The 26,197-nt window shown below is 39.3% G+C and overlaps 1 protein-coding gene across 1 annotated transcript in view; it reads left to right on the forward strand.

Moving 5' to 3' along the window:
• Window positions 1-26,197, forward strand: part of LOC149547020 (importin subunit alpha-9) — a 313,252-nt gene that overhangs the window by 40,815 nt on the left and 246,240 nt on the right. The window contains exons 3-4 of the mRNA XM_089791470.1: window positions 1,761-1,914; window positions 2,055-2,157. Of these exons, the coding sequence (XP_089647596.1) occupies window positions 1,761-1,914; window positions 2,055-2,157 (257 nt within the window). The remainder of the gene's footprint in view (window positions 1-1,760; window positions 1,915-2,054; window positions 2,158-26,197) is intronic.

Below are 26,197 nucleotides of genomic sequence, written 5' to 3' on the forward strand. Positions count from 1 at the left end.
AAGGGGACATTGCACTCATGCTCCTTCGACACTTTGAGCCGTGCAAGTTGATCTCCTTCTGTCAGGATTCTCTTCCCGTGGCGTATGCAGGTTCAAAAACTCCTCGCTCACTTCTTCCACCAAATCGAGCTGCTGTTGAGTCTCTTCCAACAATTTTTCAGTGCTTTTGTGTCCGTCGGTAACTTGCTGAAATCTCCGTCTGCGTTCAGCCTGTTGTGCCAAAATTAAATTTTCCTGTGCTGCGCGTAATTCATCCTTTTCCTTCAATTTATTCTTATTCTTGTTCAACTGATTCGACATTTAATCTTCGTTTGCCTGTCACCGTACTAGGTCCATCGGGCAACGGTGCCAAATGTTTACCGCATAGGTTAATTAAGAATTGCACACAAACAATGAATATGAACACGAACAACAAAACTCTTATTATTATTATTCGCATATGCCAAACAGTACATTATGCTTCAATGATAAGATGAATACAATGCTTTTCGAAGGGGTTATAAATACTTTCCGAAGAACTTTCCCGAAGGAGTCCGTCGACCACATACAACGTCGCTACATAACAAAAACCTTTCCGAAGGGACTTGTCGGCTACATAACAAGAACCTTTCCGAAGGGACCTGTCGGCTGATACACAATTTCCTTTCCGAAGGGACCTGTCGGCTGATACACAATTTCCTTTCCGAAGGGACCTGTCGGCTGATACACAATTTCCTTTCCGAAGGGACCCGTCGGCTGATACACAATTTCTACCGACGACAGTTGATATACACCCAAGAATATATTTTTGGAATTCATTGTCAATAGCAACAAGAACAATAAATCACCTTCCAAATTGTAAAGCACTGCTATCATTTATTCTTAGACTTGAAAAAAAGCATAAAAAATTGTAGAAAAAGAGACAAAACTACTTTGTTTTGAAATTTAGGGGCATTTCCATAGCATAGAGATATATACAACAAATAAAATAGTGAGTTTTAATCAATGAATTATGAAAAATAGGAATTTTTTTTCTTAATATTGATTTCACTGGTTATATTATATTGCACGAAGCATACTCCATAGCGCATAAATAATAACTAGATTGTTACAATTGGCAAAATTTTAAATTATAATATTGCTTGTGCAAAGTCAAACATATCAACTAATTACAATGTTCTAAAAGCTCCAACAGAGCCATCGACTCTTGCTACTACAAATAGAGCACATAGGACTCAAGCATATTTTACACTTGACGAGACACATTCTTCTAAGTCTACTTTCATCTCTGCTGTTGCCACCAATTATACTATATAATGGGAAACTATAATCTGAGATTTAAACTTCAAGAAATAGATTTCTATTATGTCTTGTATATCTTTTTGTGAGATGACCTTTGGCTTAGATGTCACAACTGAGGGGTATTCTTCCGTCAAATTCACGGATGACTTGCTCCTGGCCTTATATTACGGTACCAGTATGCCACACTCAGAATTGGATGTGGAAGTTTTACCTGACTCAAGATACAACATTTTAGATGTGACATGTGTCCCGTGGATTTGAACACACGCTTCCATTATGCAAGCCCTGATATTTGAGCTTATCCCATTTATTATGTGCAGAAGATATCATTCAATATAATAGATTAACATTTAATGGTTGATGCTACAATTAGAAGTAGTAGATTTGGTGTCTTTTTCAAAATCTTAATGTTCCAGTTCTCTTGCTTTTCCTTGCCAGCTTGTAATCTTTGTGTCTTATTTGTCTGCCTTTCAATGCAGAGGTAAAGGATCGTTTCAAAAAAAGATGGAAGTTCTCCGCAGAATGAGGCGACTTCTTTCACAGACTTCAATGCCTCCTGTAGAAATAGCTGTTCAAGCTGGGGTTGTGCCTATTCTTGTTCAGTGCCTTTCCTTTGGATCTGCAAATGAGCAGGTCAGCTTTTTATAACGATGGACTCAAATATTTATATTTTCCCCTCTCACCTCAGTAACAGGCAATTAGATGCTCGCGAGTTAATTCTTAAAATAGTTAGAACTTTTAACATCCTATATTAATAATTTGGTGTGCAATAGTTACTGGAAGCAGCTTGGTGCCTCACAAATATAGCCACAGGGGATGTAGATCAGACAAGAGCACTTTTACCCGCATTACCACTGCTGATTGCACACCTTGGAGGTGAGTTAGAACAGTTCCCTCTCATTGCTAAATCTGTATCTCATATTTTCATAGTAATCTAATATCATTAGATTATTCATTTTCCTTAATGATTTTTATTCAACTGCATGTAGGTATTTATGTTGGCTCCCTCAGTGAGAGGGACTACAAGTATTAGCTATAACCCACAGATTGATGGGTAGATAGAGATAGTAAATAAATGGGTTATGGGATATCTTAGAAATTATATTTGAAGGCAAAAGAATTCATGGGTGAGACTTGCAAGTTGGTCAGAATTGTTTTAATTCAACTTACCACATGTCTACCAAGTAGTCACTATTACTGCTGTTGTACAGATATATAAGTCCAAGCTTCCTTGATCTACTCGTTAGGGAGAATATAATGCTTAAGGATAGAGATTTAATACATGCAAGTCAAGATGAACGGAATCTTTTAAAGAGATCTCACAACAGGCACAAAACCTACAGAAGTTATTCCTTGATCAACACTACACAGTGTAGTTTTGAGATTGGTGACATGGTATATTTGATATCACAGTCCTACAGGCAATCCATTCTCACAAAGAGTGTATGAGAGAAGCTTAGCCTATGGTTTTATGGTCTTTTTAGGATTTCCAAATAGATTGGAGAAGTGGCTTATGAGATGCATTATAGAGTGCACAAAGTTTTATATTTAACACACTTCAAAAGGCACCGTGCCATAATGTGGTTCCTTCTCACAAGTTGGCACCATTAGATGAGGGAAAGCTGATTTTAATTCTTGATGTTATTATTGATTCTAGGGCATGTATTCTATGGAGGATTTGTATGAAACAATATTTGGTAAAGTGAAAGAATTTGTGGGTTGAGGAAGGAACATGGAAAAGCATGCAATAAGATAAGATAATTTTATTAATGTGGAAAAAAATATATACATCATCTATGGTTCCAATTGCTTGAGGGCAAGAAACTTTGGGGAGGGAGGATCATAGTGCCCTCCTCCTAATCAGTTGACAACTTCGTGACCATTAGTCTATTTTTTGAGGTCTTGTAGACTAATATGGTCTGGTTAGGGAGCTTGTCTAGTCTTGGAGATTCACAATTCAGCATATAAGGCTTTTCTAGGTGTTGCTTTTAGGTTGGGGAATTAGAAGGCTATGATAATACTTTCTGGGGTTGTTTTGGACTTTTTTCTCAGTTATGGCTATTTTTAGTTAGTCACTGTTTTGGCTCTGGCCTTGTCACTTAAAATTACTTACATTCCAGCATAATTGGTTTATGCATTTGAGTTGATTGGTAATTGTTTACAGTGGAAGATGTTATTTTCGATGATACTAATGTTATAAAAAATTAAATGTTTGAGTTATTGAAAATATCGGAAGTCATTGTACAAGTTGGATGCAAGTGGTGTTATTTTTCATTAATGTCCAGCTATGTCAGTATTGAGCTTATTGTGATACTATGGTTATTGGTAATTCATGGTAGATGACAATTGTCTTATTGTTGATTGTGTGTGCTTAGGATCGTATTCCTATTGTAGTTCATGTTCAACGACCTTGGTCTAGGTGGCACTACAATCTCAAGAATGCTGAGTTGTGCCAACATGTTACAAAGTTTGCATATCACATGTAGGGTGTATGTGGATTGTATGAGTTTGCTTGCAGATTGGATGCAACATTCCCGTCATAAAATAAATAAATAATCAAAGCATTGTTTATGGGACTGATTGATTTAGTATATCTCAGACCCATTTTTATTTGATTGTTTCTGTAGGTGTTGCCATTGGGTGTCTTTGTAAACCCTCGAGAGTTCCTCCGAAGGCTATTTAAGCACAACATGTCGGTGGTAGTAGGATATGCGATTTGGATTATTTTATTGTATGCGAATTCCTTTGGAGTTCTCTATTGTTCGCCATTTCGGAAGTGAGAGATCTTTCCTACTTGGCTCTTGCAGTTTTGGTGGGAATCAACCCTCACCCTATTCCATCCATCGTATTTCTTTGCTTCGGATCTAGTAAATTTGGAACACCATTTTGGTTTGGAATATATATATCTGTGATTATCTCAGTATATTCTGGTGTCTCTTTGTACAATTTCCTTTAGTCCAGATTATCCCATAGACCTCTTTTTGGTCTTTTGTTGGACATTAATATCATTATCTTATCTTATCTTTAAAGTTTTTAATTCATTTTTGGAGGACTTAGCATTTGTGAATTAGAAGAACAACACCGTACGACCCTTTGCAAGGACTGTACAACCTTCCTTTACATGCTGAATGATCACCTCCAAGGCCTCTTCAATACCCCTTTACTACCTCTTCACATACCTTCATAGCGTACACATTCACACTTGGCACATCAAGCTATTCCCCTCACAGTACACTCCCCTGTCTTGCCTCTCACCATACAACCTCTTAGTGTATGGCCTCATAACCATTGCCATATGAGCTCTTAGTGTATGGCCTCATAGCCACTGTCATATGACTCCTCCACTGTACAACCACATTCAATCTCTCACTGTACGACCTCTCACTATATGGTCTCATAGCCACTACCGTACGACTTAGTCACTCCTCCCTCTAGATCATACATTGCCTTCAACTCACTCCCTTCCGTACAACACCCTCTAACTACTTGACAGAGACAAAATATGGTATACAGAGGAATCATGTCTTCACTTGCGGGGATTGGAACGTTACAGTGGTATCAGAGGACATAAATCCTACCAGCCTGTGGACAGTAAATGAAAGTTTATAGCCAGAAAAGTAGGAGATCCCACTCACTTGATAAAATGGCAGACCATGAACCCAAGCCTGCCGAAGTCATGATGCTATTGCGGGATCTTTCGAGGAATCAGGCACAGATCAATGACGCTTAGCGGCTCATGGAAGAAACTCTCCAAAAATTGGCAGACAATAAGTTATCTGTGCAACAACCACTTTTTTTAGGTCTTAACTAACAACTAAAATATCAAAGAAATACAGTTAATACTTCATATTCATAGGAAGATAGTTATAACAATTATGTTCATGTGAATGAGATTAATGGTTACAAAACAATTAAATGGAAAAAATCATAACTAACAATTTGAAAACACCATCAATGATTTTAACAAGGGAAAAATCAACATATCGTAGAATTCAAAAACCAAAATACGTCTAGGGATGCTTCTGCAAAAACCCAAGTTAATACATATATGCCTCTTAGGAACCAATAACTATACCACTTTATTGAAATACGATTACCATCAAATACCATTATATCATTTAGGGCATCAAATACCACTGTCTCATTTAGGAGATCAAATACCATTGTATCATTTAGGGCATCAAATACCGTAGGATCATTTAGGGTATTAAATACCATTGTATCACCCCTTTTCCTTCCATTGCTAACTATGGCAATAATAATCTGTTAGAAAATACGCTCATATTTATTTACATAAATGGAGACAAACCATCAGAAAAACCTTTCTCTTGCATATAGATATACTCCATGTTTAGTTTGAAGATCAACTGATCTAACTGGTTACCAACTATATTGACGAGTAAAGTTGCTTTCATTAAAGGAAATAACTGAATCAATAATATAAACCAATCCATCATAAAGTAAACTACCTATTACCGGCAATGTTTTGAATGCATAACTTATCTTTGTTTGGTGCATGTCCTAACATCTTGTGGAGAGGGGAAACATTGTCAGGGGCTTAACTTCCCAACCACGGACCTTAACTTATCCCTATGCAATCTCTAACGAGAAAGGTCCTCCCTATCCAGAAATAAACATGGAGAAACTTGACCAGCCACTGAGCATCCTGGTACTTAATTCCACCTCTCGACTCGACAACTGAGTATACTTGGACAATCATGAGTTGACTTGGATATTTTAGTAATTTCTTTTTAAGATGTTAATGCAATTTGAGAATCTGATCATAGTTTGTTCTTCCTTGCAGGATTCCTCTCCTCTTCACCCATTCACACGGCTTCACTAACCTTAGGTGCATCACAAGAGACTGCTATAACAATGAGATCTTTAACATATGGTTTCCTTGAATACCTTTCTAATTCTTACTACAGCTGGTATACAACAAATACCAGTGAGTAAGTCAGAGTATCATAATATAGCATTCAGATTCTCACAAGATTACTTTTTGCATAATATAGTAAAGAACATGTTATGGGAACTATGATCTGCCCCTATGTAGTTATCATGCAAGATCAGAAATAAAAGAAATAATCAAAGCTTATGCCTTATATTAAAAATATCTCTGCATGCAATATACATATTACGAGTTTACAAATGATTGAAAAACAATTTCAGTGATGTCCCTCATGCATGAGGGTGCAGGGCTGTATTGGTAATATCACCTAAGAATCTCGAACGAAACAAAGCAGAGAGAAGAAACAACTCATGTGCTTTCAAAATTGATAAGCTCTTGGCCTTTGGTTACGATAAGTATGCATCATACAATCATGCCATCGTGGAAATATATCTTTTCAATGATCTAGAAGATAAGAAAATATAAAGGGAGCTGATTAAACAAATTTCATACCTGAATATGCTGGTTATGATCAGTATCGTGGCTTGGTACCACAAGTTTTAATCATGCAACAAACTTCTAAATCGTGATTTAAAGCTAGTAAAAAAATAGAGTCTTCGACTTGGAGAAAATAAGTGCGATTTAGAACTGAACTTCCAAGAACCCCCCCAAAAACTAAGGCAGCAGGAAGTGTATATAACTCTCCGTGTGCTCAAGAAGAAGGTAGGTGGCAGAGAGTTACGAAGCCAACACTTGAAGAAATTGAAGCCAATGCTCGAAGAAATTGCCTTATTATCTTCCAAGTAATAAGCCTGACGAAAGAGGGAAAGAATCATAGAGGGCCGCTCAAGGCAAAAATAATAATCAAGATCCAAGTCAAAGGTGAAACAAAAAATAATATTTTCTTAGTATATAACACCATGGTATCTATAGATACCTATAAATGTATGTATGTATATACGTGTACATGTGTAAAACCCCAACCATATATTTCTTACATATACGCCAAACATCAAGTATGCGTATATGTCCTTATATATATTAAATTGGTTTACATATGTACACATATACATGTATGTACATGTATAGATATTTAGGTATCATGTTGCCCAATATGTAAGACATGCTTATGCACCGGGAGGCTCCAACTATACAATTACAAAGGTACAAGTTTTCTCAAATATCAATTCATGCTTAGTGATCTCTTTACTATTAAATGATATGTAATTTAACAAGTTAGCTCATGGTCATCCATTGTACACTCTTGCTTGCCTAGTCGTTTACCTTTAGCCATGGTGGTTTAGGGCTCGTACCTATTTGCTCAGTGATGGTGGTGCCCCTCCATGCCCAATTCCTTTTTGGCAATGCTTCCCCCCTTCGACGTGCTCTTATAAGGGAATTATCCACGATTATATGATATTCCTCAATATGCTAACAATTTACCATAACAAATTATTATGCATAAACCATCATAATGGCAAACTACCATTCCACTTCCCATGATGAATAACCAATTTTTTAAGATTTAAAGATAACAATATAATAGCATCATAACGATTAACCAACGTGCCATCTTCATATGAAATTAAAATGATTTAACCATCTTACCATTTCACATGATCATAACTAATTTTTGTAGACACCTAAATTTGATTACACAAATAGATAATCGTATTTAGTCATCTCCTAGGACATTATTGATTAAATATTTATTATTTAATTAATTAATCGACATCCCTTGGTTAATTAATTAATTAAATTAACTATAGTCCGATTGATAAAATCAAATGATAACCCAAAATCAAATTATCAATTAAATCCTTATTCCTCTATTAAATTAAATAAATTCTCAAATCTATTTAATTTAATCCCATATTCCCATTTTATTAAATAAATCATTTAATAAAATATCTAAACCCCTAAAACATCCCTAAAACATACCTTTATCCCTAATCCAACCCATTCACCCATGCTAACCTCATCCTCCTAACTAACTCATTCCATCAAAGCTAAGCCACTTGCCCCTTAACCCTCTTTCTAAGCTAATCCTAATCCCCCTCCTAAACATGTGCACAACTTTAAGCAAGGGTTAAGACTTGCTAACCCAAGCTAAAGTCAACAATCTCATCCTCACCCTTACCCTCAAGCATTTGTGACTCTTATATCCCCCTTTATGACTCTTACACCTGTCTTACAGACTCAACCTCCCTTTTTACTCCCTTGACCAACCCTTATCCTATCCTCTCACATTCATCCTCCTTGTGACATGTGTCACTTTCTAATTGACTCCAAACAAGCACAATCCATGTGCTCCCCTTTTGAATGCATTTTGACCCTCCCTCACCATTTTGTCATCCTTGCATTCTAACCATCCATCTCACTACCCTTTAGCCTATAAATGAAACCCTCTCCCTTCACAAAGATCATCCACCTTTTATGCAAAGTTATCATGCTATTTTGAGAGCCTAACTATTACAATAATAGATACGACGTCTATTATTAGTTAATGGTTATCTTGTAAATATCTTTACCTTTAGTTTGCTTTCGTTTTTTGCTTTCTCTGGAATAGAATGTTTCTATTCTTTACGATCGTTTCCTAAGGAAACATCGTCTCATTCTTTTGTATAAATTGACCTTTCGGTCTTTGTTATTAACAAGCAAGTATTTACCAATTACCTCGTAATATGGTATCAGAGCTAAATGCTTAAACTTTTTTGTTAAAATTTATAATTTCTTCTTGAAATTATTTGTTTAAATTTTTCCAAAATTATTTCAGCTATTTTCTCCAAAAACCCGCCTAGGTTTTTCTGTCTAGAGAAATTCTGAACTTGGGTCTACAAATTGCATGAAAATCGTGGTCGTTTTGTACCATTCTCAGTTGGTATCTGAAAATCGCGATTTCTTTTGCCTAACATCCTGTGCAAATCGCGCTTTTTTTTTTTACACTCCATTTTCGCGTCTTCAGCCGCGCGACTAGCAGACTTGCATTTTTGGGGTGAAAATCTGCATGTTTCTGTATCAAATCTTCATGCTCTTAGCCGTCTCAGTCTGTCATTGTGCTCTGGGAAGCAGATTCGACCATTTTTTATCAATAAATCTGAAGTTTTTTCAAGCTTTTTTCAGCTAGGGCCGTTTTTTTTCGAAACCCTAATTTTTGGGGTCGAAATTTTTTTTTGTTTGCAGATTCTTGGTGGGTTTTTCGAGCTCTCTTCTGGGTCATTCTCTGATTCTTCTGGGTCTTCTGTTTTTTTGCCTCGAAGAACGTGCCTTCACAGATTTTCACAGTTTTTCATTGAAAAACGTGCCATGGCATCTCTGACAAATATTCTGCTCGAGCATAATTCCAAAGTCAATGGTCGCAATTATGGAACCTAGAAGCAGCGCATCATCGCAATCTTCGAATATCGAAACACCGATCAACTTGTTCTGGGTGTTAAGCAGCGTCCGACTTCTCCGGGTCCTGATCAAGATACATGGGATCTGAACAATCAAGAGGCAGTAATGCTTCTCAAGCTATCCGTAGCTGATGACCAGCTTTCTCAGATTCCATCTGGCAAGATAGCGGCCGAAATCTGGACACATCTAAAAGGTCTTCATGAGACTTCCGACAAGAGCAGAGCCTTCTTTCTGAAAAACACTCTATTTTCTATTGTCATGGATGAGCGCACCTCGCTCCAGGCACACCTGAATCGGATTTAGGAAATCCGTGATCTGTTACTTGCCATCGGTCGCAAGATGGAGGAAGAGGATATTGTGGTAATCACTCTTCGGAGTTTACCAAATTCCTATGAGCATTTTATCGAGACTCTCAACATCACATCTACTGGTGTTGATCTAAAGTTCACTGATCTCTGCACCCTGCTACTTCAGCAAGATCGGTGGAAACAACAGTTCGGTAGCAGCTCCAGTTCCACCTCCACTGAGCAAGCCTTTGCTGCGAAATCCTTTCAGAAGGATAAGGGCAAGTTTCAGCAACCATCTCAGCAGAAGTCTTCTGCTCCAGCATCTGATGGTACCAAAAAGAAGAACATTCAATGCAACTACTGCCACAAGTATGGTCACATGAAGGTTCCCCAGTCTAAGCAATCAGGTTCGCAACCCAAAGCGAACAGTGCAGAGCACACTGAGCAGGCGGAATCTGCCTTTTACGCCTTCATGGCTAAAAGACCCGCAGATCATGTACAATCATCTGCCTGGTACATTGATTCAGGTGCCTCTCGACATTTCACTCACCGCAGAGACTGGTTTACTGACTACCAGCCTTATTCAGATTCTGTTATCTTTGGTGGTGGAGAAGAGTACATGGTTGTTGGTAAAGACAACATTCAAATTCAGTCTGTTGGGAGGAAGCTCATATTCCTTGATGTGTACTACGTTCCAGGGATGGAACTAAATCTACTCTCGGTCAGTCAGTTGCTGCGACATTCTCCACACTTGGCAGTCACCTTCAGTTCACATCAGTGCACCATCACTGATCGGGCGACTAAGTCTACTGTTGCAGTTGGTCTTGAGGATCATGGTTTTTTCAAACTTATTGATTCTGGTGATTCTCAGGACTTAGCTATGGCTGCTCAGCGATCTTCCATCAGCACACTTTGGCATCAGCGATATGGGCACTTAAATGTGCATTATCTCTCACAACTTGCTCGGGATGAGCTTGTTCTTGGTTTGCCAGAGATTCAAACCCAACACCTTGGAGTTTGTGACGCATGTCAGGCTGGGAAGCAACATCGCACACCTTTCCCCAGTGGCGATTCCTGGCGAGCTTCTCAAGTCCTTCAGCTTGTTCATGCTGATATCTGCGGCCCTATGGCCACTCCTTTTGTTCTTGGGTACAGGTATTTTCTGTTGTTTGTAGATGATTTCAGTAGAAAAATGTGGATGTATTTCCTTAAAAAGAAATCCAATGCATTTACTGTATTTCAGAAGTTTAAACCCTTAGTTGAAAAAGAGTCCGAGAAATCTATTATTACTCTTAGATCAGACAATGGGGGGGAAATTTGTTCTAATGTTTTCTCTAGCTTCTTGGATACACATGGCATCCAACGCCAGTTCACCACACCCCACACGCTACAACAGAACAGTGTAGTTGAACGTCGAAACAGGACAATCATCGAGATGGCTCGTTCCATGCTCGAACACAGACATGTTCCGAAGCGTTTTTGGGCAGAAGCAGTTAACACTGCAGTTTATCTGTTGAACCGGTCACCCACAGTGGCGGTCAAAGGTAAAACTCCGGAAGAGGCCTGGTCAGGTCGCAAGCCCAAAATCAGTCACCTAAAGGTTTTTGGCTCTCTTGCTTTTGTTTGGATCCCTGATGCTTCACGCACCAAGTTGGATGCCAAAAGTCAGAAACTGATGCTTGCTGGATGTAGCAGTCTTCACAAAGCCTACCGCCTTATTGATGTTGAGACATCTCGTCTCATATACAACTGCGATGTAGTCTTTGATGAGCAGCGAGGACCATTCATGCCTGTTTCTCCTGTTCCTGATCCAACAGACCAGCCTATGCAAGTTCATGATTTGGGAGTTCGGCTTCCATTAGGTCCACCTGATGGGAGGGCTCCAGTAGCTCCTCCAGCTCTAGTCCTGCCAGTGATACTTGTACAGACACCTCCGGCTTCTCCTGCAGGATCACCTCGTTTTGAAGATGCTTCACCTGAGTTTGATCCAGATTCTTCTGATCAGGATCCTGCTGATCAAGCATCTCCTAGTACTACTGTTGGTCATTCTCCTCTCCGGCCTAAGTGGTGGGCTAAGACACTTGCTGATCTTCATGATGATGAGCTCATTGATGGGAGAACTGCTCGGAAAAAGAGCAAAACTACAGATTCTGTTAACTTTGCTCTTATGGCCAACATTCACAGTGTGTTCTTATGGCCAACATTCACAGTGTGTTTGAACCTCAAACATATTCCGAGGCTAAAGGAATTCCAGAGTGGGAACAGGCCATGCAATCTGAACACCAGAGCCTGCTAAAGAACAACACTTGGGTCCTTTCTGATCTTCCCCCAGGGAAGAAACCCATTAGCTGCAAATGGGTCTACAAAATCAAATACAAATCAGATGGTACTTTGGATAAGTACAAAGCTCGTTTAGTGGCAAAGGGCTTTTCTCAGCGTCAGGGCATTGATTATGAGGAGACCTTTGCTCCTATTGCAAAGATGAGCACCATCAGATTAGTCCTAGCCATGGCAGCACAGTTTGGCTGGAAGGTCCATCAGATGGACATAAAGAGTGCTTTCCTGAATGGTGATCTCCATGAAGACGTCTACATGACGTAGCCTCCTGGTTTCAAGGTTGCTGGTAAAGACCATCAGGTTCTCAGATTGGTAAAAGCTCTCTATGGTTTGAAGCAGGCCCCTCGGGCATGGTACATCAAGATTGATACGTACCTCAGTGATCAAGGCTTCAAGAGGAGTTCTTCAGACTCAAATCTGTACATCGAGACTACTGACAGTGACATCATCCTTCTGGTTATCTATGTGAATGATCTGATCTTCACTGGCAGTTCGGCATCTTTGATTCAGGGAATCAAACAACACTTATGCCAGTCTTTTGATATGATTGACCTTGGGCTCATGCATTATTGCTTAGGTGTTGAAGTTTGGCAACAGTCTTCTGGCATATTCATCTCTCAGTCCAAATATGCCAAGGCCTTGTTAGACAAATTTCAAATGCAGGATTGCAAACCTGCATCTACACCTATGGAGAAAGGTCTCAAGCTATTAGCCAAGTCTGATTCTCCTTCCGTTGATGATACTATGTATAGGCAACTAGTAGGCAGCCTCATCTACCTATCTGCTACTAGGCTTGATATCAGCTTCGCAGTCAACTATATTTCACGCTTTATGACAGCTCCTAAGGCTGATCATTGGATGGTAGCAAACCGTGTGCTTTGCTATGTGAAGGGCACTTTTGATTATGGACTTCTGTATTCTCGGAGTTCTAATCCTAAACTTAGTGGGTTCACAGATTTAGATTGGGCAAGCTCTGTTGATGATAAAAAGTCAACATCTGGATATGTGTTCAGTTTGGGATCCGGTGCAGTCACATGGACCAGCAAGAAGCAGCAGGCAGTTTCTCTCTCTTCTACAGAGGCTGAATACAGAGGGACTGTTAAGGTAGGATGTGAAGCTGTCTGGCTTCGTTGGATGCTTGGGGATATGCAGATGTCATCAGCAGGACTGACTACTCTGTTTGTTGATAATGAAGGCTTTATCAAGTTAGCATGGAATCCAGTCTTCCATGAACAAACCAAGCATGTGGATGTTCATTGTCATTACATACGATAGCTGGTTGAAGACGGGACTATAGATCTGCAGTATGTTCCTACCACAGATCAGACTGTAGACATTCTCACCAAGCCTCTTGGTCCTGATAAGTTTGTCAAATTCAGAGGACAGCTTGGTGTGTTAGATAGATTAACCATTAAGGGAGGGTATTACAATAATAGATAAGACGTCTATTATTAGTTAATGGTTATCTTGTAAATATCTTTACCTTTAGTTTGCTTTCGTTTTTTGCTTTCTCTGGAATAGAATGTTTCTATTCTTTACGATCGTTTCCTAAGGAAACATCGTCTCATTCTTTTGTATAAATTGACCTTTCGGTCTCTGTTATTAACAAGCAAGTATTTACCAATTACCTCGTAATACTAACAACTACCAAAATACCATCATAATGCTGAAATCCCTCCATACCTCCATTTTTGAAACCCTCATCCATACACACACTTGATAATCACCCATCCAATTGAAGCTTGAACACATCATGAGCACACATCTCCATCCATCAGAGACACATTCACTTCATCACGGGTTATACCATAAGGAGCCTACCATTCTTGGTTTGCTTCCTTTTGTGGTGATAACCTTGGTCCTATCTTAAGTGTTAACTATTTAGTATTGTAAATACTCTTGTTTAATAGTTAGTATTCATCTTACACTACTAGATTAGGTGATACATCTTGGCACGCTCGGTGGGACCTCGTAGTCGAGTCACTATAATCATGTTTTTATTTGCTATATGTTAGACTAACCAAAATTGACGTTTTGTGCTTGTGTGTGTGCACAGGTGGTTTGCTAATATTTTTGCAAGTACACAGGTCTCATTGGAAATCACGCTCCCAACCATATAATCGGTTTTCATTTTAAAATACTTCCAAATGCGCTTTGTTTGCGATCCTGCAGCCACGGGATCGCTATCATAGACCAGTGGGAACGCGAACTCGCGAAGGCGGGATTGCTATTTGCCTAACCACAATTAACTGCGTGTTGTTAAAAACACCCCCCACATTCCTGCTGACCCTATTCCCACTGGAACGCAAGTTTCTACCAACAGGATCGTTGGAATAGACCCGCGGGAACGCTTTACCTGGTTGATCAATCCCTAGAACCAAGTTTCTCCTTCTGCAAGTGAACTCGTTGACTCATCTATCCGCTTGAACACTCCCCCAAGAACCCGCGGGATCGCTGTTTCGTGGGATCGCTCTGCAACCTTTTAACCTGCGACCTTTTTTTCTTTTTTTCACCAGTTCTTTGTATTGCAATCCCGTCACTTCTTAGTTGCGTTCCTGCGCCGTGGGATCACTGTTCAAACCTATGGGATCGCTATCCTAAACCCACAAGATCGCTGTTCAAACCCCGCGTGATCGCTATTTTACCTCGTGAGATTGCTGTTTAAAAAAAGAAAAAGAAAAAAATATAGGAAAAAAATAGGGTATAAATCAAAATTTGACTTTTAGTGGTTCTGTAGGATGTGGACTATTCTGAGTTGATTTATGCATATCAAAAAATAACTAAAAAAGTTAAAATGATTTTTTGCATAGTTAAATATTCATTTTACGGATTTTTTTTCCTATGACTAATTAGTTGATTTTTTGCAACATTGCAGCTTGGAGCATCTAGCCACCCCTAACCATGTTGTTTGTTGATTTTTTTAAAGAATGAATTTGAATGCTTTAAAACTTGTCTTTGAATGCATGTCACACTTAATTTGATCAATCGAACAAACTCTTGAATGACTAATATCAATGAACCATTGCTGTGATTAACACCTCAGTTTGGGCATAAAACATTTTTACTCAATCTTGAATGCCTAAAAATCAATGAACATTGCAAATTAACACACTTAAACTTTGGGGCTTAAAAAGTATTCATTCAATCTCGAATGCTCTAAAGGACAAACATTCTTATCAGTTTCAAAGCTTTCCCACACGATTTTCTTAGGTTCACGATGCTCGATTTACTTGTGTTAACAAACTCTCGATCTTTATTATGCTGACAACGTTGTCAAGTTGGAATGAACATTGTATGCCATAAACACGAGTGTCTTCGATCGTAGATTACAACATCGAAATCATCAATTGGGAATGAACAAGTGTCTTTTAAACCCAAGATCACTTATGTCATCTTGTTTTACACTTTGTAGGAGGCCTGCTTAGGGATTTCAGCACCCCTTGGGACGACCTCAACTCTAGTATTTTGGCAGAGTACAAATATTGGGAGGTGAATTGAAAGACACCTCTTCGAAGCATAATCTTGTCACTCTTGGCTAAGCCCCAAAGAACTTTATACTTTTGGGAAGTGAAGATGGAGATTTGGGTTACCGTCTCCTCCCGGCTGTTTGGTATTATTTTCTTTCATCTATAGATTTGGGCCTCATGTACCTTGCGTATATCGATGACACCTCTAGATAATCTTGTATATCCTAGCAAACATCTTATAGGGCTATTGGTGTGTTTGATGTGCTTTAGTGTTTAAAACCCTCCCCATGTTTTAGAAAAGATCAAGTCCTTTTGTTAAAGAGATCACTTATACATCATTCACAACCGTTGTTAGCAAGTCCATTCACAGCAGCCCTAAGTCTAGTTTGTTCCACTTTATCCCTTGGTAAATCATTCAATCCAAATGAAAGGCATACTTAGCGTAGTCACTGCCTCATTAGATATTCATCCAAACTTCCAAAAACATTGTCCTGCTCACATCCTTTCCTACATCATTCTATGTCTTCCATCAAGTCTTCCTTATCCTAAGCTAGCTAAGTCTTCTTAGTCATTCCCCACCCTATTTCCATATCCTCTAGAGTCATTCTTTCCTTCTATCACGAGCCTAATCCAAATCTAAATCTAAGCTTCCCTACTTATCCGAATCGGCATTTTCATATTCCTCTGTATTCATCCTTCATCCCCAAAACAACATGTCACAATCCTATTATGATGAGTTTGGTCATCCCACCTTTTCTCCCACTCCATCTTATTCCAATGATGATGATAATCTTGTCAACTATGATGGGTATATTGAAAGCCTTGGAGATATTGCTCCCAACATCCTCCAAAATCCAAACATTCCTCCAAACTACTCCATTCCTTCGTGCATACCCACTAGCACTCCTTACCATGCCTTTGACAAGGGAAATCCATTATTATCCTCATCTTCACCTCCTTCCTATATTGTGCCCACATATTCCTCTTATGCATCGGTCATATATCCATCTTCCTCCACCTTCCTTTCTTAGTCTCTACTATTCTAGAACCATTCTAGTAGTTACATCCCTAGTCCAAATCCACAATCCCAATATCCTCCAAACCACTTTCCAAATCCTCCAACCAATCCTATTTATACAATGCATCACCCTACTCCCCTTACTCTTCCCAGTCCAACACACTCGTCTCCAAGGAATTCTACAAGGAAACCCAAAGAAAATCCATCTCCCACTCCCATCACTCCTCTTACATCGTTCTATCGCTATCATCCCTATCTCATCCACCCCACTTATCAGACCCCTTCCATCTCCTACCTCCCATCCATCAAATCCCTCCAAATCCCATCTATATCTCGTCCTCCTAGCATTACCCAAATCCCATGTAATAAACCTACTGAGTCCATCCCCCATCAACCCATCCCCATTGCAGAACCTCCTACCCATTCATCTACCTCACTTGAAGAAACCATCCATACTTCTCCTATCATACCATCCACTCCTATCCATTCCTATCAAGCTCTTGTCCAAAAGCATGTTGAAATATCCCATGATACAAACGAAGATCCCACCCTCTCACTTTTTCCCCTACATGATCCACTTCTACCATCCCCTCCATATCTGAATCCTACCATCTTAACTACTCCATCTCAAGATCTATTTCCATCAACCCATCCAGATCAAGATCCTATCCTTCCATCCCCTTTGCTTCATGATAATACATACCCTATAATCCATGATAAAGCTTCAACTCCTTCAGCTAGTAATGGACTCACATCTTGTGTTCCAAATAATGAACATCATATTAAAGAACGAAATAAAAGTGTATCTCTAGATGTTGGTATCCCTTCTATCCTTGCACGGTCACAAGTCCTTCCATCTCCACCCCAAAGTTCCCCTCCATCTTATTGCACATCTATTTTGGGCTCTTATCCTACTACTTATTTCTAACCCTCCATTTTGGGTCCATATATCCTTTATCTAAATCCCCACCCTTTCCATCCATTTTGGGTCCTTATATACCTAATATGAATCCTTTTTCTCCTCCATCTATTTTGGGAGCTACCCCTTCCCCGTTTCCATCTATTTTAGGCCCATATCCTTCATTCCCTCCATCCATTTTGGGAAATTATATGCCTCCATATCTTGCGTTCCAATCCATCATTCCATCCCCTCAAATCCACCAGCTAGATCATCAAAGGTACTTATCCTTAAATCCCTTCCAATCTTCAAACTATATCACTCCGTCCATAATCCCTCCATATCCTCCGTGCTCTTGTTCCCATACCATGGCTAATAAAAGCATATTGGATGCCAAAATAAAAAAGCATACATCCAAAAGTCCACAAAAATCCAAATATCGACATGTACCTTCTAAAATACATGTTTCCGAAGAGAAGCATTTGATCCAAATCAAAGCAAAAGTCAAGAAGCCACAAAGGCCCAAGCTGAAAATGTCAAAAATATGGGGATACCCAGGATGCTCATAAAAGAAATGCATCTCAAAGAAAAATCTCAATTGGCCTCCATTCATGCTACTCAAAAAGCCTCATCCATTCATACTCTATCCAAATCTCCATATATACATCCTTCATCCCCCCAACCCACTCTTAGTCCATATGCTTCTTATCCTACAATTCCCATCCTCCATCTTCCAACTTTACTGTTAGTCCTTATATTTCTCTTCCTCCATTTTCTCCTTAACCTCGTTCAATACAATCTTTCCCACTACTACATCACCTCTCAAGGTGTGTGCCAATGATGATCTTTTCAATTTCCTCATCCATCTACCCACAAGTCTTATATCTTCCCATCCCTTATCTACCAACTTCCACCCACCATTCCACTCCTTTAATCCAATCTTTTTCTCCCCATCCTACCAACGTCTAGGAGTCAAAATGCATCGACAAAGTCAAACAAAAAAATCAAAAACATTAAAAAAAAAAACCTTGGACAAGTACCATGATGAAAACTTGTTAAACAAGCGTCATGCGTAATCCCTTTATCCAACTGCTCTATATACTTGGGGGCATGTTCCACATCCCACCATACCCACCACATCTTATCCATTTCACCCACCATCATCCTTTGGATCTTGATAGCAATAATGTCCACCACCAGATACATGCTTTTGGTCATCTTTTTGATATCCATTCCCCATTGAAGTATGTCTCCACCTATCCTTTATCCACCCACCCTCTCATCCATATAAGCTCTCCCTCATCCTCATCCACTGAATATTAGTATCCCCTATCTTCCCTGGTCATTCACCTTTTTTATCCTAGCTTCCCTCTACCACATTATCCTCTTATCCTCCAATCCTCTATCCTATCACACCACTCATATAAAACTCCTACCTTCCATCTATCTCCCTCATCCTCTTGTTGAACAAATCTTCCATCCTATCCCACCCCTTATAAAACCTCCTCTTGAATAAAATATAATTGGGGGCACTATATTCCTTGGAGACCGTGTTGTGTCCATCTTTCCATCCCCCCCATTCTAGCCCTATTTTCATCTTGTCATCCCCAAACTCGTCATACCTTTTTCTCCTATCCTTGCACTCCTCCCCATCTCTCCATCTTTCCATCACCTAGTACATCCCTTGTCATTGGTATCTAGGTCTAGGTTATCCTCGTGTACCCCAATGTCATCCATTCATATCCTAATGCTCCTCGAAATCTACCATCCCCTACACCATCCCATTGCACATCTTTCAACTCACCCAATCACATTCTTAATCTTCTACCCAACCTTGTTGCAAGCCTTGGTCCCACTCCAATCATCATCATTACGATCCATCCTTCCCACTCCTTGTCGTCAGGGCTATCATTACTTTAACCATATCACCCTACCCACCATCAATCCATTTTCTCCTGTTATCTCCTCATCCTAAGCTTCTTATTCCCACTATCTTAAGCTTTTCACAAACTATCTTCTTATCTTGAGCTTTACATCCCCGTTATCTCCTCATCCCGAGGTTTTCCTATATCTCCTTATCCCACCCTTTTCCTTTATCTTCTCATCTCAAGCTTTTTAATCCACTAATCTCCTCATCCCAAATCTTTCATCCACTATCTCTTCATCTTTATCTTTCCCGCCACTATCCTATCATGTTGAGCTTTTGTCTGGTAATCCCTTGTACATACTTTGATCTCTCTACTGTATATTCCTTGCGCGTTAGTCCTTAGCTTGGTCCCATTGTATATCTCTCATCTCTTCGTGTCAGTTCATGCTTGATCGTACATTGCAATTATCTTGGTTAAGTGCTTTAGTGAATCCTCGTACGAGATCCCTTGTCATCAAAATGTTGTCCTAAAGAGTTCTGATTGCCCAGCTCATCCTAGTCCTTGATATTACCGATAGATCCTTGTAGGATGCATCCTTCCTCTCGTCTGATCTTGGTTCGTCAGTATCCTGTCCTACCGATCTCTTTGGCAAAAGGTTAACTTTTTTATGGATTTATATTTTCTTTCGATTTATTTTCTTTTTAGGATTTCAAGTTTGGTTGTTAAAGCATCTCTTCCAAGTGATTTGGGTTGTTCCCTCCTCAAGGTCACCACGATCTTTTATATCATGGTGTGTTGCGAATGGGGCAATTCGAGAGCAAGGTATGGATCAGGTCTTTCATCTTTTCTTTTTTCTGCTTGTGAGTCAGTCAGATGTGACCCTTGCATAGTCCAAACATGTGATCACTTGTGGTTACATGGTGTACTTGGGAGATATCATTTGCTTGTGGGTTACTTAGTATCGTTTTTGCTTTGATTCTTTCGGGTTTATCTGTGATGCTGGGGCAATCCTTGTGTGTTTGTTTCCCGTCAGTCCTATGTAATATTGGTATAAAGGCCTTGATGTTCATAGTAACCTTGGCATATCTCTAATATTCCTATATCAAGATAAGTGCTCAACTATATGGTGGTGCTGCCCTTTGGAACATTCCCGCGCTCAAGCTTCAATGGATTCCTCCAAACATCCCATCCTATCAACACATCCCATCCTCTCCAAGCATCCCATCCAATCAATCCTACAATCATGATCCAGCCAATCTCTCAATCCCATAGTATCTAATCCTCCATCAATCATAATTATAGCTCCTAATCAATCATAATCATAGCTCTTGAACCAATTATAATCATAGCTCCCAATCAATCATAGTCATAGCTCCTGAACCAATCATAATCGTAGCTCCTACATCAATCATCATCATAGCTCCTGCATCAATCATAATCCTAGCTCCTACATCCATCATAATCTTAGTCATCCCCAATCATAATCCTAGAATCATAATCTCCTTAACCTTACCATCTTCCAAATCACTTCCCTAGGCTCAATTTCAAACAACAATCACCCTCCCCCCTCCGCCTTTACCCCGTGTTCTTAACCATCACTTATCTTTGCACACAAGGTTTTCCTTTGTATCATTCTCCCATTGTGAGAGTATGAGCTTCCTTAAACTTCCTCTCTTCCCCACTCTTAGTCATCCTGCTCACCTCAGATTCTCGTACTTTTCAAGAAGCTGTCAGGCCTCGCCTTCTTTCCCCGCCACCTTCTTGAGGGGGCATAATGCAATCCATTCTCTCTTCTACTAAAAAATGGGGCAACCATGTTGCTTTCAAAGTCTTCTTTATGTCGTTTATATTCGAACTTCTTTGAAATAGGATATTATTGATTAAATATTTATTATTTAATTAATTAATCATCATCCCCTAGTTGATTAATTAATTTAATTAACTATAGTCCAATTGATAAAATCAAATGATAACCCAAAATCAAATTATCAATTAAATCCCTTTTCCTCTATTAAATTAAATGAATTCTCAAATCTATTTAATTTAATCCCATATCCCCATTTTATTAAATAAATCATTTAATAAAATATCTAAACCCCTAAAAATCCTTAAAACCTACTTTTATCCCTAATCCAACCCATTCACCCATGCTAACCTCACTTATCCTCCTAACTAATGCATCCCATCAAAGCTAAGCCACTTGCCCCCTAACCCCCTTTCTAAGCTAATCCTAATCCCCCTCCTAAACATGTGCTCAACTTTAAGCAAGGGTTAAGAATTGCTAACCCAAGCTAAAGTCAACAATCTCATCCTCACCCTTACCCTCAAGCATTTATGACTCTTACATCCCCCTTTATGACTCTTCCACCCCTCTTACATACTCAACCTCCCTCTTTACTCCCTTGACTAACCCTTTTCCTATCCTCTCACACTCATCCTCCTTGTGACATGTGTCACCCTCTAATTGACTCCAAACAAGCACAATCCATGTGCTCCCCTTTTGAATGCATCTTGAACTTGACTCACCATTTTGTCATCCTTGCATCCTGACCATCCATCTCACTACCCCGTAGCCTATAAATGAAACTCTCTCCCTTCATAATGATCATCCACTTTTTATGCAAAGTTATCATGCTATTTTGAGAGTCTAAAAACTACCAAAATACCATCATAATGCTGAAATCCCTCCGTACCTCCATTGTTGAAACCCTCATCCATACACACACTTGATAATCACCCATCTACTTGAAACTTGAGCACATCGTGAGCACACATCTCCATCCATCAGGGACACATCCACTTCATCATGGGTTATACCATAAAGAGCCTACCATTCTTGGTTTGCTTCCTTTTGTGGTTATAACCTTGGTTCTATCTTAAGTGTTAACTATTTAGTATTGTGAATACTCTCGTTTAATAGTTAGTATTCATTTTACACTACTAGATTAGGTGATAAAATTTTAACTGTCAATTGACTTCATGTGAAACCTCAATGACTATATGAATATTTTAAGTTGGGTCAAAAATTGGGATGTAACAATTTGGGGAACAAAATGATCATAGTGTCAACTCAATCTCGGGAAACGCATATCCTCATCTAGCATACTCTTGACCTTCCAAGCCAACTTTCCCTCCACAGACAAAGGTAGCATATAGAGGAAGGCAACCAACCTTTGAGGAAGTTCAAGAACAGTTGAAATAAGACTGGAATAATGCAAACTTGGAATAAGATATATCCTACAAAGATTATGCAGAATTGAGGATGCAATATTCCAGAGGCGAAAACAGAGGATATTTTAACGATGATCTTAGAAGAAAGTTCAGTAAGGTAAACCTATCACCATTTGACGGATCTGGTTCCACATCTGCCCAAGCATGGGTAATGAAGGCCGATACTTACTTTGAGCTTAATCCAATGCCAGAAGAAGAAGCCATTAAATTTGCAGCACTCCACTTGGAGGGAGTGGCGCATGAATGGTGGCATCATGGCATTATCACATTGGGGGATGACCAAGTAAATATTTATGCAATCTTCACTAAAAGATTGATAGATTAGTTTGATGGTAAAGATCCAAAACTTAATTTTGAAGAGTTGGCACAATTAAGGCAACCTTGATCAGTCGACCAATACATCACAAAATTTGATAAACTCTTTGTTTTGGTTATAGACATTTTTGAATGGAGACAGATAGTGCTCTTCATAGACGGATTGACAAACTATTGAGGGGTTGGGTAAAAAGTTTCAATCATGCCACCCTTTTAGAGGCTATAAAAAAGGTGTGAAGCATGGCATCATCGTCAACATCATCCTCTCGAGGTTACGCCCACTCCAAACTGCTAGTATTTCCTATGGATAAAGATAACAAACCTTTGCCAAAGAAGCCTTCGTTGGACGACGCTACTAGACAAGAGCTCCAAAGGAAGAAATTATGTTTCAATTGTAAGGAGCCGTGGGGACCTGGGCACAGAGGACTCCAAAATGGTTAATTTGCATCGAATGGAAAGGATCATCACATTGGTACAATGTGGAGGAACCATTGCCCTAGTTGAGAGTGTGAGATGTATGGTATTCCAAGTACGTGGAACCCTTCAAGGGAAAAGGGTCATTGTGATGCTCGATGGTGGAGCCACTCTAAACTTCATAAACTCTTTTTTGGTGAAAAGAAGAGGTCTAGCTATAGAGACACAGGATTCCAGGTCAAGGTCACCAGAGGAACTCTCACCGAAGGAACACTTTTACCTTGCACGTACCTTGTTCCCTAACTGAGTATCACCATGGCTAATCACGTGACGGAGAATTTCTTTATAGTGGACTTAGATGATATGGAGGTTATTCTGGGCATACAGTAGATGAAGACACTAGATGAATACACATAGAGGTTCAAGTGGATGGACTTCACTTTTGTTGTCGATGGAAAGAAGGTTGTTCTCTGTGGGATGGCCAATGAGGGACCGAAGGAAGTTTTGGCACAATGGATGGAGGCCATTTTTTGGCATAACATTGCATGGGCTGCACATTGTTTTGTTTTGGTAGAACCAATAAAAGGACAACGGACACCCATTGAGATTATGATCTTCAGAATATCTTGAGTACCCATGATAAAGTTTTTATAGACATTCCTCCTGGCATACCTCCCCATTGTGGTTTTGGGCATACCATCGAGTTGGAAGCTAGCGCCAAACCAATTATCACCATGCCATACCGTCATCCCAAAAAATTCAAAGATGAGATCAAAAAGACGATTCAGGAGCTGCTTGAGAAAGGATAGATCTGTTCCAGCTCTAGCCCTTTTGCATAATTAGTAGTATTGATAAAAAAGAAGAATGGGACATTGCACATGTGTGTGGACTATGTGCGTTGAATAAGAAGACAATAGAAATAGATACCCTATTCCCAGGATTGATGAATTGTTGGATGAGTTATATGGTGCGGTTTATTTTTCTAAAATAGAGCTCCATTCTGAATACCATGAGATTCGCATGCGAGATGTGGAGAAGACAACTTTTCGTTGTCATTATGGGCGTTATGAGTTCCTAGTCATGTCGTTCGGATTGATGAATACGCCAGCCACTTTTTAATCTTGCATGCATTGCATCTTCAACAAACAATTGCGTTAAGTACTTGCTCGTATTCTTTGATGATATTCTCATTTATAGAAAAACCTGGGAAAAACACCTGAGACATTTGGATGAAAGCCTAGGGATCATGGAAGCTCAGTCCTTGTTCGCCAAGCAATCCAAGTGTGAATTTTGGATTACAAAAATATTATACCTCGAGTACATTGTCAGTAAATATGGAGTGCAGGTCCACTAGGAGAAGATTCAAGCTATCTTTGATTGGCCTCCACCAAAATCGCTTTCTGAGTTGCAAGGGTTCTTTGGACTATGTAGTTATTACTGGAGTTTTGTAAAAGGATTCTCTTAGCTCAGTGCACCATTAATGGATTTGACTAAGAAGGGCTCCTAGTGGAATGAAAAAGCACAACACACTTTTGATAAGTTAAAAGAAGCAATGAGCACTTGCCCAGTTATTGCCTTAGCCGACTTCACTCAACCATTCATTTTGGAATGTCACACATTCAGAGAGGGCATTGGCGCGATATTGATGCAAGATAGACACCCTATAGCTTATGAGAGTCGGAAGCTTACACAAGCTGAGTGCCTATACTCTATTTATGACAAAGAGATGTTGGCTATTGTGCATGCACTGACCAAGTTCTAGCAATATCTGGTGGGTGCCAAGTTTGTTGTCCATATTGATCATAATAGTTTGAAATATTTTTTGGACCAACGGGATCTGAACGAGAGGCAACAAAAATTGGTAAGATTTAGGGTTTTGATTTCGACATTGAATTTGTGAAGGGAAAGAACAATGTGGTTCTAGATGCTTTGTCAAGAAAACCTGCCATTTGCTTACTGTCTTAGATTTTCGCTGATTGGAAAGCACATTTATTGGTGGAATATTTCAAAAACACATTTGCATGTAAGCTAATGGACGACGACACTCAGGACAATTGGTAAAAGGTGGTGGATGACATCATTTACTATAAGGAGTAGATATATTTAGTGCCTGAATCCAAACTGAAGCAGAAAATCTTGAAGGAAATACATGCCTCACCCTTGGCCGGACACCTAGGGCTTCTCAAAACCTATAGACAGCTCAAGGAGAGATTCTCTTGGAAGGGACTTAAAAATGATGTTTTGCAGTACGTGCGGGAATGTGCAGTTTGCCAGCAAAACAAATTTGAACACACTTTACCTACCAAGCTATTGCAACCCTTGTCGATACCAAAATAGAAGTGGGAAAGTATCTCTATGGGTTTCATCACTGGACTTCCTAAGGTAAATGGAAAGGATGTAAAAACCCTTACTTGCCTTTCACGAATATGCTGGTTTAAAAATGAGAAATATTTTTCTAGTTTCCGACTTTTTCATAATAGATACTTGTGTATTTTATTTTATGCAAATAGATACATAAGGGAAACAAGAAATAACTTTGCCAAGAAAACACTACTTTCAGAATTTCCAGAATTAGATATGCTAATCAGAACAAGTCTGAATATTAAATTGCTTCTACTAATTAAATACAACTGCACAAAATGCGAACCTGTTGTATTTGTCAATGTCAACCTCCAAATTGGTTGCCGCCCCTTCTAGACAAAGGAAATGCTCATCTGATTTCAAATGCAGACCTTAGGTGATCAAGTGCAGACCCATAAATGTTAATTGCTGAGCTGATAATATAGCCGTAGGT

The sequence above is a fragment of the Cupressus sempervirens genome, chromosome 7 (assembly GCF_028749045.1).
Source record: "Cupressus sempervirens isolate cs-2001-9-10 chromosome 7, ASM2874904v1, whole genome shotgun sequence".
Lineage (NCBI taxonomy): Eukaryota > Viridiplantae > Streptophyta > Pinopsida > Cupressales > Cupressaceae > Cupressus > Cupressus sempervirens.